Source organism: Salvelinus fontinalis, chromosome 7 (assembly GCF_029448725.1).
Source record: "Salvelinus fontinalis isolate EN_2023a chromosome 7, ASM2944872v1, whole genome shotgun sequence".
Lineage (NCBI taxonomy): Eukaryota > Metazoa > Chordata > Actinopteri > Salmoniformes > Salmonidae > Salvelinus > Salvelinus fontinalis.
The window spans coordinates 48,096,725-48,109,768 of NC_074671.1; the positions used below are offsets into that span (position 1 = coordinate 48,096,725).

Sequence of the window (13,044 nt, forward strand, 5' to 3'; positions counted from 1 at the left end):
AGAACTGACCTCATTAATCCATTGAGTGATATTGGGAGGTACCTCATCGTTCCACTTAAAAGTTATACATCTTTTGGCATCAGTCATAGCTAAACTAAAGAAATTATTAATTCCCTGAGAGGTGAGTTGTAAATCGTATATAGATCACCAAGTATCATCATCATGGAAGTTAGATGTACTTCCTTATGAAGGACTTTGTGTAAAATACTTTCAATCTCCAGCTACCATTGTTCAAATTCAGAGCAGGCAATGTCCTGTGTAATAGAGAACCTGTCTCTGTTTTACAGCGAGGGCAGTGTGGGGACAAGTCTTTTTTAAAGAGGTTCATTCTTTCAGGTGTAATATAAGCTCTATGAATGAATTTGTACTGACAAAGCTTGTATCTTGTGTTAATGCGAACTCTCTGGGATTGCTCATTCATTTCAGACCATTGATCTCCTGTGATGGCCATAGGGATGAGGTTCTTAGTGTGGAATGCGGTGTTTGGTTTTTGGTTTGGTTTTCAGCAGACATAACGGGACCCATAATGGGACTCATCTTGCCCAAAAAGTTGACGCAGGTTTGCCAAAAAGCACCTGGATGATCATCAAGACACTTGGAAGAATGTTCTATTGACAGATGAGTCAAAAGTATAAACTTGGTCTCAGACCTGTTGTAAATGTAGTATTGAGTGAAATTGGGATATAGTGGGACAAATAAGTATCCTGTATCCATATGTCGATGAACATCATTCCATACCTTTACAGATTGATGTAAGAATGGGGTTTCCAGTAAACATCTTAATATTCTTGGGAGTAAAGCAATATGGAACATATTACATACTGTATCTTGTACTTTTAGAATATGCCCTTCAATCTGAGTCCATGTGGGAGGGTTAATCTCAATTAACCAGAGAAATAGTCATCTAATATGTGCTTTAGATATTGGAAGGACCTCACTCTTAGACCAGTTAATTGTGTAACCAGAGAAAGTACTGAGATAATCAATCACATGCAACAGCACCCTCAGTGATTTTTCTGGTTTTGTGAGAAATACTAGGATACAAAGAAATCTTGTGCACTATATCTCCCACTGAAAATCCTGTAATGCAAGAGTTCTCTTGAATCTTTTGTCAATGGTTCCTAAACCAAAACAAACAACATGGGGGAAAGAGGACACCCTTGTCTCGTACTACGACCAATAGGGAAGCAGAGCAGACACCATTTAATTTGTGCTCACTCTGGCTTTTCGTGTGTCATATTAAAGCTTAACACAGTTACTGAAATATGCACCAAAATGTAAATGCTCCAAAACCTTGAAGAGATAGTTCCATTCAACACGATCAAGGGCATTCTCTGCGTCAAGTGATACTACAACTGCGGGTTCATCTGACTGTCTCGCTTCGGATAAGATATGAGAATGGCGCCTTAAGTTATTAATGACATTCTATCTTTAATGGACCCTTGTCATTGTTAATCAATGTTCGTAGGTACCCTTCCAGCCTGAATGTGATGGCTTTAGCAATCAATTTCAAATCAACATTAATGAATGAGATTGTGCGATAAGAAGACGGCATAATGTGGTCTTTTTCCAGTTTACAGATCAATGAAATCAAGGCCTCTTGTAGAGTTGGAGGCAACATACCCTTGTCAATAATATGTTGATGCATTTCCATTAATGCATTTATTAATTGTTGTTGAATTTGTTTGGTTTAATTCTACAGTGAAACCATCATGAGCCTTCCTGACTGAAGGCTTATGTGACTCCTTTTCACCCTAGAGGTGAATGATATTATCTGACTTCTCAGGTATGCCTGAGGGCCCTCATGATTCCCACAGGATAGGGGGAGAGGGAGCAGTCGGAGTATTTATTTCCAATAATTATTTTATCTGTAAAGACATACATTTTTCAAAGATGTATGTTATGTTATGCTATGTTATGTTACGTTATGCTATGTTACTTTATGCCATGATATGTTATCTGTGAAAGTAGAAGTAGTAGTTTGCCCCAACAACTTATAAAACAGTGTTATGTCATATTCATTTTGGTCACTAGAGGGGGCATACTCACATAACATTACCACAAGCCCTCTGGTGTTATACAAAAGAGAGATAATATCATGTTTGCACACAACTTACTTTACAGTAATACTGGACTGAAATAGGAAAAATGTTTTTGGAGGTTATTCAAGAGTAACTTTTTTTCTTGTAGTTCTGGAGAAAAGAAAATAAATAAATAAATAAAACTTTTAGAAGGTTTTGAAGTTTAATTTTCTCACCTGAGGAAAGGTTCTCATGGTTATTTTAGTTATAGAAAGGCATACCCAAAATAAGTAAATCAAGATAAATAAACTTCTGCAAGGTTTTCCAACTTCACTAAATATATAATTGCATAGCCGAATAGTCAACCAACTTTACAAATAGTTGACAAGTTGTGCCAGTGACCAAATGGAACCTTGAGCTGATCCTATTTCTGTTAATTGCACGCGCCCTCTAACCTGAGGCCTAATCCTTACGCGCGCCCTCTAACTCAAGGCCTCTGATTCGCGCGCCTCCACCTCTGATCCTTGCGCGCTCTTGTACAAATCTGTGCCGGTTGCCTGGTCAGTCCAGTCCAATGCGTGTTCCCTGGAATAACTGGGTTGTGAGGGGGGCTGTGGGCTCAGGTTGAGAGCGCGCTTTAGCTGCTCGTGCCACAAGAGATTTGCAAAGAAGCGTTAGCGAAAAAGCTGCAACATATTTCAATGTCTTTATTATTTCCCCCTCTATTTTTCTCCACTTATGTTAACTTTGTATCGAAACGAATGATGGCATGGACTTTGCATGATGAGGAAGGCATTTAATATCGGATGTCAACAGCATTTTACGCACAGGTTCAACACCGTGGAAGGGATGCATTTGCTGTCACTTTTTGACGAATGTCAATTTAGCATTGCTTATTTGTTGGAAAACTATATTTCATTGTGATAGGGCGTTCAGTTGCATGCAATGGCATTTATATAATCGTTGTCAGTATTTGTTTGTAGGCTTAATTATTTGAACCGCCTGACAAACATCAACGTCATTGATGTAGGACAAGAGGACTGATGAATCGGTGCATTGCTTGATCCAGTTCCTTCTGGACAAGATCTGGGGATGAGTAGATAGGCTATTAGACAACCATTACCGGGTTTATGTAGATCGGCTCGGTCTTCACTTAACATAGAATAATTCGGCTTTACCGCAGGCTGCTAGTAAAGCCTCAACCATGTATGCTGGACGGAAAAGAAGAAAACCGATGCAAAGAGGGTAAGTGAGAGTTTTTTGAACGTTGCATTAGCTTGCATAATGAACTAAAATGGCCCACCATAAAGTTGTTATTCTTTTTTATTATTTGATAATATATGAGTCAACGCTATATGACATGATAGTCACTCACGATCCATCCAAATAGAATGTAAATATCTTCAATATTCTTTGGTGCAGACAGATGTGTATATATATATATATGCAGTATGTTTATCCTAGATAGTATATTGTGTCAGGATAATGATGCATAGTGTTATGCATAATGTCCTAAATAAAAATAACTCAACACATAATTTGACTCATAATCATGATGAGGTCAAATGGTTGAAGTGATGTTCAATTCAGATGGAGAGAGATGATTCTATATGATGATTCAATTTGATTCTTAATGAACCCATGCCAGTGCTCCGGGCACAGGTGCAAGGCGCGCAGTGCTCGTGCTCATCATTCTCAGGCCTTTTGTATCTATTTTCGTTTCAGTATTTTTCATAGTTCAATGTGCCCTTATTGTATCGTGTGAAACGTTCAAGTACTTGACTATTCATATTTTTTTCACACTGTATTTCAAATGTTATTATTGTTTATCTATAACTGGTTAAAAAAATTATCTAAAAAGGAGCAAAAATAATAATTAAACTTAAGGAAATAAGAAAATGATTATAATAATATTATTGTTATTATTATTGCTATTAGTATTATTATTGATATTATGATTATTTATTATTAAACGTATAGTATTATTATTAATACCAATATTTAATTATATGATTTATCATTCAGCATCGAAGTGAAAGACCAAAAGTGAGTACTGAGTGGCAATATGTCCACTGTTTACCTTCTTATCAACATTGAGAGAATTAGCCTACTGGCTTCATAATTTCCTCTGTGATTCCCTAATAAACCTCATGTCTCTTCTACTGCTCAGAGAGAAACAGACAGCTCCATCTGAAGGGACCAAGTCTAACCCATCAAAGCGCCACCGAGACCGTCTGAACTCTGAGTTAGACCGTCTGGCCAGTCTACTGCCCTTCCCAGAAGAGGTCACCTCCAGCTTGGATAAACTCTCTATCTTACGGCTCAGCGTGAGCTACCTGAGGACCAAGAACTTCTTCTCAGGTGATTGTGTGTGTGTACGTGTGTGCGTGTGTGTGTGTGTGTGTGTGTGCGTGCGTGTGCGTGTGTGTGTGTGTGTGTGTGTGTGTGTGTGTGTGTGTGTGTGTGTGTGTGTGTGTGTGTGTGTGTGTGTGTGTGTGTGTGTTGGCTGCAGGTAACTGTGTGGAGGTTATAAGCTTAGGATATGCACTGTAGTGACATACATATGACCAACTATTTGGACATTTCCTTAAAAGAAAATACAATTATTAAATATTCAATATTATTTTTTTTTAATTGTACTCTGCTGAAAATACTGTATTAGGTTGTATTATTCAATCCCTTCTAATTGTATTAAATAATTGTGTTATCTTGGCAAGGCCTTTCTAAGAAATGTGGCAACGCTGTATCCTTTCACATTTTCTTCTCAAGACACACCACATACATGATGTAAAGACAATACTGAACTACTCAATAAGCTAATCAATGACATACAAAAACAAATTTTTATACACTTTCAATATGGGGTTTTCTATGTCAGAATCCCAACCTTTACCGCCCTTCCTGTCTTCGGAGGACGCTGCAGTGCAGGCGCTGAGTTCTGGTGGTGGTGATGCATCATGCATAATTAAAAGAAAATGAGCATAAATCATTTATAAAACGGAGGGAGGAAAATGTTTGTTTTAGACAGTCAATTTTAAAATGGCCGTTGAGGTGAGTCGAATGGAAACAGTGGGCATGACCCGACTCCGCCGTGGGTAAGAGCTGTGTTGGAAGATGCTGCATGGGGAATGGAAAGTGCATAGCTGGGGAGGAGAGGAGAGGAGGAAAGGGGGCAGGGTTGAGATTGCTTATGGGACTATCTTCAAGGCACACCGAAACAAAGCTAAAATATTGTGGAGATGTTTCACCTCAATGACTTCTGGACCTTACTACCCAACATTTATGGTTTTAAGAGAAATCATCTGAATAAATGAATAACATCAAGTAGGTTCCCTCCATCTATTTGGAAATGGAAGGGAGATTGGAGGTTTGCGTTTGAATCAGCGTGTGTCTGTGGAGACAATAACAGGTTTAATATTTGAGAGGACTCCACTAGGAGTTGTTTTAATTAGAACACCAGGAGCAGAGACCCCCAGGACAGGTAGAGAGATTAACCAAGGAGAAGTACTTTCCTTCCCTCTCATCCAGCACACTGCTTAACATAAACTGGAGGAGAGGAAGAAAGAGGAGAGAGGGATAGGGGAGAGAATGAAAGGAGGAGAGAGGAACTAAAGGGCTATATGTAATGAAGTATGAGTCCTCCATTACGGTTTTCATGTGATCAACAATATGATCATGTATGAACATGTCTCGTCTATGTCTTGTCGCTTTGGATAAAAGTCGCTGCTCAACAACATATATGATACATTATGTTACACTATAAATCAACAATTGATTAAATGCAATTGGAAGAAACTGTGTTTCATTCAATTGATTGAAAACTTAATATTTTATAGCTGCATTATATCAGCAGCAATGTAAATTAACTTGGACAATGTAACACTTCAAGGAAAAATACTAATCTGACCACATTTTTTGAATAAATCATGGCTAGCTACAATAAAGCCTAGTTACAGAAAATAGCTGTGGGTCTTCCTGCATTCGATGGCACCATTTTGCACCATTTCTCCCAAACTGCTGTACCAGTGTACCACTATAGATAAGGGTACAACATGCGTATAACACTCTTGTGTAGCCTTTGCAGTGAACCATTTTTTTTATGTGAAAATAGTACAATTGCTATTTGATGTACAGGGATTAGATGAGCTATGTTATGTTTAACAGGCTTTTAGTGAAGAACTTGTGTGGTTTTTAAATGGAAGTTTAGCAACATGCCAGCATAGCTCTTTAGATTCAACTGGTAACTAATACTTCATCACAGCATTTGTGCTGCGCAGTAGGATGGCTTAGGATTCTGGGTATTGGAATGTGACGTGGCTTTGATTTGATAGGTTTTGACCAATGGGAGCTTGACTGAGGTACAGCAGCCTCGTACTGTACATCATTTAACATTGGTAGATCGTTAGTTCCATGGTGGTCCACTTTGCCCTGGGTCTGACAGAGACTGTTAATGAGTCTGACCATTGGAGATATTCAGAGTGGCATTGGAGCACACATAGGGCAATATTTACAGGCTTTTGTCACAGAGAAGGAGCGATCATGAGAGAGAGAAAGGGAGAGGGAAAGACAGGAAGGGTGTGTGTGGGGTTATGGGTCACATAAGGATGGAAACAATTAAGCCAGACCGTAAAGCCTGACTTATTAGAGTTTTTTGGGTCATGTTTTTGCTAATGTCATGGTAATAGTCTTGTGTGGCTCAGTTGGTGGAGCGTGGCACTAGCAACATCAGAGTTGTGGGTTCGATTCCCACGGGGTGATCAGTATGAAAATGTATGCACTCACTACTTTAAGTCCCTCTGGATAAGTGTGTCTGATAACTGACTCAAATGTAAATGTTAAGCTATTACATGACTCAGCTGAACTGTTTCCAGATGTGCAGCTTAGTGTCGATAATCATTCGTATGGTGACAATTAAATATTGTGTAAAGACCAGTTGTCAAAGAAATGTTCACACACTAAGGGCTCTATTTTCGTCTGGTGCTAAGGAGGCGCAAGTGTCAAACGCACGTTAGTTTGCAATTTCGTCATCACTGGCACACTGGCATTTTCCAGCCATAACGCGAGGTTCGGTAATTTACCTGTCTTAACATCGGCTCCCTTGGGCTGAGGTGGTAGGGTTGGCAATATTTGAGTTGTTTCCTTGAAAACAATTGTTTTCTCCCAATTTAATTTAATTTGATTAAAAACCAAACATAGCCAACCCTCCCCTTAATCAAGACTGGTTTAGCAACATCGCATAGGAGCCTATTTTTATCCTGGCCATTAGCCAACTAGCCTATGAATAAAGAGGCTTTCAGGGGTCTACTGAGAGTGCTTTGAAATATTTTGAAGGTTTTTGCTTTTTCATTATTCACAATTCACATACCTGCATACTTCGTTTCACTTATTCAGTAGCCTATCCAGCCACATTATCAAAGAGCGCCCCTGATTCGATTGCCGAAGACACGCTACTCCAAACTATTCAGTCATCCATATCAACGGGTGATATTTAAAAAAATCTGCCTCAAACATAGTCAACGATACAATTGACAGAGGCCTAATATTTTGTATAGACTTGCGAATGTTATGCTTAAAACCATTTAGGACTAAGTTTAGGCCCATTTAGGCCCAAAATGGGTCACATTCAAATGGTATTGGTCACATTCAAATGGTTATCAGATGTTATTGCGAGTGTAGCGAAATGCTTGTGCTTCTAGTTCCGACAGTGCAGCAATATGCAACATCGAGAGCATCCTGACTGGTTGCATCACTGCCTGGTACGGCAACTGCTCGGCCTCTGAACGCAAGGCACTACAGAGGGTAGTGCGTATGGCCCAGTACATCACTGGGGCTAAGCTGCCTGCCATCCAGGACCTCTACACCAGGCTATGTCAGAGGAAGGCCCTAAAAATTGTCAAAGACCCCAGCCACCCCAGTCATAGACTGTTCTCTCTTCTACCGCATGGCAAGCGGTACCGGACTGCCAAGTCTAGGACAAAAAGGCTTCTCAACAGTTTTTACCCCCAAGCCATAAGACTCCTGAACAGGTAATCAAATGGCTACCCGAACTATTTGCATTGTGTGCACCCCACAACCCCTCTTTTTACGCTGCTGCTACTCTCTGTTTATCAAATATGAATAGTCATTTTAACTATACATTCATCTACATAATACCTCAATTGGGCCGACCAACCAGTGCTCCCACACAGTGGCTAACCGGGCTATCTGCATTGTGTCCCACCCACCACCCGCCAACAGCCCTGTTTTACGCTACTGCTACTCTCTGTTCATCATATATGCATAGTCACTTTAACCATATCTACATGTACATACTACCTCAACCAGCCTGACTAACCGGTGTCTGTATGTAGCCTCGCTACTTTTCTAGCCTCGCTACTGTATATAGCCTGCCTTTTTACTGTTGTTTTATTTCTTTACCTACCTATTGTTCACCTAATACCTTTTTTGCACTATTGGTTAGAGCCTGTAAGTAAGCATTTCACTGTAAGGTCTACTACACCTGTTGTATTCGGCGCACGTGACAAATAAACGTTGATTTGACTTGATTATTAAAGTGACTAGTGTTCCACTTATTAAAGTGGCCAATGATTTCAAGTCTGTATGTAGGCAGCAGCCTCTCTGTGCTAGTACACTTTGTGTACACAGTGCCATGGAACGAGAGAAGCCATTTAAGAGATCATGCGCCTGACCCCATCCTGTTGAAAAGTATTGTGGTGTTTTAAAAAAAACGATTGTTTTCCATTTCATATCAAGCCCTCTGCTACCCTAAGCCTAAGCCTAGGCTACTAAGCCTGGTTCAACAGCAATGTGTCGTGTCTTCCTTATCCTGGCCTTGCAAAGTAGCCTATCCTTAAAAGGTGTTTAATGCTTTATACGTCAGAGTGCCTTGAATTGAAAATATACTGCACATCCTAAAACATGCACACATGTGCCTACCTGCATACTTCATTTAGCTTGTTCAAGTATCCGTCCCCATCTCCAAAGAGGGCATCTCATTGGGTTAACAAAGACACTCTCCTCCAAACGTATTTAAATGATTCAGTCCTAGTTGCTATTACTCGTTACTGTAGCCTATGCTATTTAACATTTAACTGTAGTATCAATCCACAATGGACCAGGACAAGAATATTCCGTGCCCCCAGCAGAATTGGAGTTGATGACGACGCAAAGACGCCAATAACCTACAGAACTTGAGACAAAAGCATGCAGTATTAAGCCAGTGAGTGGCCGAGGCCTCGACACATCTACAACTTATTCATCAAAACCAAGCCCTTTCACGCCACCGCCAGCTATTGTACTCATAACTCCGGGTGTGAAAATAGCAAAAATATTTCTGACACACCCTCAGAAGCGCTTAGATTAATCTTTGCGTTAGGTTTGTTAAAATAGAGCCCTAAAAGTTGTATACTGGTAGACTGTAAATTCTGAGATAAGATTTACAAATATGTTTCAGATGAAACTGGCCGTAAATGATGCCTATGATGCCTCAAGCAACCTCAGAGACATGAGGATATACTAAGTAAATAGAACATATTTTAAACTTGATTATCAACCGTTGTACCCTCCATATTGAATGTTCTTAGTAATTTGAAAGAGGGCTTGAGATTGCGTTATACTGTAGCAAAGAAAGACTACAACTGGAAATGATTTAGGCCCTGACTGCAGATTATTGTAACAGCGTGTGTGTGTGTGTGTGTGTGTGTGTGTGTGTGTGTGTGTGTGTGTGTGTGTGTGTGTGTGTGTGTGTGTGTGTGTGTGTGTGTGTGTGTGTGTGTGTGTGTGTGTGTGTGTGTGTGTGTGTGTGTGTGTGTGACCACTGTCCAGGTGTTTTCAAAGTGTTCTGCCTCACAACCCTGTAACCCTGCTACTTTCTCTCAAACGATCTCTCCAACGGGGTGTGTGATCATAGTCTTGTCCTTTTTTGTAGCATTTTATCTGGATACTGGGTAGAGCTTCTGCATGTTTCCCTTCTGCTGCCACATGACAGTATGCAGGACCGACGCCAGCTTCAAAAAGATGGAAAACGTTGATTAACACGGTTAGGGTGGAGAACAGAAGACCGATGATCAACTGGTCATGTACTCAAAATTAACCATCATGTCGTAGTTTGTTCACCATTGATAAACGTGATAAACTGTGTTGATACGTTTTACCCAGTTCAAAACTCTGCAGTCGTTCCGTTTCAGTTTGCCCTCCTGCGTCTGGATTTTGCTAATACACCGTTTGATTTAGATAACGAGTATTTCCGTCTTTTCGATGTCTCTCTCCAACCAGCGGTGATGATTGTGTTGTTGTATTTTCTGGTTGCCTCGTGCCGTTACACTAACCCGGTCACCCCCGCCTGTGCCTTCCCCCCCTCTAAGCTCTGTTTAATTGAGTGTATCTCCATGTGTCCTATTCCCACTCTGTTGTAAAGGCCTCCCCCAGACCGTTGCCACGGTTGTCTCGCTCACAAAGGATGGATTCTCCACTCGACGTGGGTTACAAATGTGCCCGACTGTCTTAAGACAGCTTACGGCACAGCCTTTGTGTTGAGTTACAACGATAGCTTAACCTCAGTGGCCGGAGTAGAGTAGATCTGTCGTCTAGATCTGGTGGGTTTTTGCCTCAGATCGCCTTGTCTTCTTACATCCATGGTTCGATTGATTTGAATGAGTCTCAACCATGACGGTTCCAGATCACATTGGTAAATGAACTCCCAGTGATTTTGCATGAGACCCCTCCTCTTCTCACATGGAGAGAGAAGTGGGCCCTGTGCTAACTATCTTATGACTGGTCCATGATGAATTGACGAAAGCCAATGGAAAAGTCATGGAGGAGGACTTTGTGGACCACACAGAGCCAGAGAACCAGACAGAGATTTGACTAAAACTGGTTAAAAAAGCAAAAAAAAGTGGGTGGCTAGAGAGCTAAAACAAAAACAAAGAACCCGTACTAGAAAGTTCAGTTCCAGGGCTTGGATATTAAAGAAATATAGCTTTTATAAGTGTAATATTGTTAAACAGTTCTCAGAACTGAGACACAAAATAAAGTGTCGCTTTTGTTTTCAATGTCTTACTACCAACGTATTGTCATTACATAGGGCTGAAAAGGAGCATTTGAGGATGAAAGTATTTTGTAATATAAACAACAGGGTTAATCAACTTAAAGAGGGTTTATACTCCTTTGATAAAGAAAATAAGAAAGAGGGGGTGGGGGGGGGGGGGGTGAAAAAACCCCAGCAGCACATCAGAATCAAACCTTGTGGACACAAAAGGGCCAGTCTTGTGCTGCTATGTCAAGGTAGCCAGCCAGGAATACAATGATCTTAAAAGGTCACTTTGGTGTGATTACCAGAGTGTACCTTCCCATCAACTGTCCTATTTTCTCATGGTTCAACCTACTGTAGTGCCCAGTGCTATTAGAGAGAGAGATAATGAGATTCAGTAGATGAAGAAGAAACTGAACTAATAGTCTCTCTCTCTCTCGCTATCTTGCGCTATCTCTTCCTGCTCTTTACCTTACACCATCAGTCTGTCAACAAGCTTTTCTTAATTCCTGGAAAAACTGATCCCGTAGAATGCACTCCTGCTAAATAGGTGTGTGTGTGTGTGTGTGTGTGTGTGTGTGTGTGTGTGTGTGTGTGTGTGTGTGTGTGTGTGTGTGTGTGTGTGTGTGTGTGTGTGTGTGTGTGTGTGTGTGTGTGTGTGTGTGTGTGTGTGTGTGTGTGTGTGTGTGTGTGTGTGTGTGTGTGTGTGTGCAAAGCATTGTCGGTATGTTCCATCAATGAACCCCCTCACACACACACAGACACACACCTTGCTCCAGCCACAGGCCTCCATATTTTCACAACAACGGCCATGTTTATTTTGGCTAAGCCTGACCCTAGTGCCCCGTCCCTCCCCAGTGTGATTGTGTGTTTGCGTGTGTGTGTGTTGAACTGATCACAGCCCTGGTCACTTATTAGACTGAAGCTTCCATACAGATCCATCAAACTGTCCTATGTGAGGAGTAGAGGAAAACAGACCCCTGCCAAAACAGCTTACAGTTCTCTTAATTGCTTTGGTGGCTTTCGGGTGAACTTTGAGCATGATGACAATTTTAGCCAGAGAGAGGCTTACTGTAGATTTGAAATAGAGACATGATGACCTACCAGTTCCCTCCTCCTTCTCCATCTCTCTGCTCCTGTTAGCACTAGTCACAGCTATCTCTCCCCCCTCTCTCTCTCTCTCTCTCTCTCTCCATCTCTCCCCTCTCTCTTTCTCTCTCTCTCTCTTGCTCTCTCTCTCTCTCTCTCTCTCTCTCTCTCCTCCTGTTAGCACTAGTCACAGCTACCTCTCTATCTCTCTCCCCTCTCTATCTCTCTCTCTCTCTCTCTCCCTCTACCATGACTTGTGAGACAGTAGAATAACTAGAGACAGTGTTGGGACAAAGACTCTCTTATCTGAGCAAGAACCCGTCCCAGCCATGGTACCCACTATTAAAGGCCAGGGAATCGTCGATCATTGTGTGTCAGTCACACATTTTTCTGCTTTAAGTGGCAATTAACGCTCATTAAAATCTGATGGAGTGGGGACCGTTCCAGTGCTCTGCTGCCGAGCTGTCACAAGGCATCGCAGTCTCCTGATAGCTATCCACCACTCTACTCGCTCCAATAAAAACTAAAGGGAAAACAGTCTCCATGAAGTGAAATGGAGAGGGAATGCGCTGTGACAAAAGCGTCATGCTACTGAAATGAAATCTTACCGTTGTTTAAAAAAATTGTAATAGGACATTTTGTGACATTAATTTGGCCTAGCGTGCTCTTTTGACCTCTTATGATCCAAGTTTTGTTCACGTAATGTTTTTTTTATTTGGTCATCATGACTGGAAGCAGGAGCTTTATTGCCTGTGCTCTGTGTTGGTTTACAGCTGAGATGCTGCTGACTTAATTGTTGGACCAATTAACATTTGAAATGCAGTCTCAGCCTTCTCCAGAGCAATGCCAGGCCACCGAAGGTCCTTCTAAACCCAGATCCCAGATTCAAGTCAAATCAAGTTTATT

General features: G+C 41.1%; 1 protein-coding gene across 1 annotated transcript in view; it reads left to right on the forward strand.

Moving 5' to 3' along the window:
• The first annotated feature begins 2,634 nt into the window (after positions 1 to 2,634).
• LOC129859558 (aryl hydrocarbon receptor-like) overlaps positions 2,635 to 13,044 on the forward strand; it is a 79,969-nt gene continuing 69,559 nt past the window's right edge. The window contains exons 1-3 of the mRNA XM_055929454.1: positions 2,635 to 3,266; positions 4,047 to 4,067; positions 4,192 to 4,382. Of these exons, the coding sequence (XP_055785429.1) occupies positions 3,226 to 3,266; positions 4,047 to 4,067; positions 4,192 to 4,382 (253 nt within the window). The 5' untranslated portion in view covers positions 2,635 to 3,225. The remainder of the gene's footprint in view (positions 3,267 to 4,046; positions 4,068 to 4,191; positions 4,383 to 13,044) is intronic.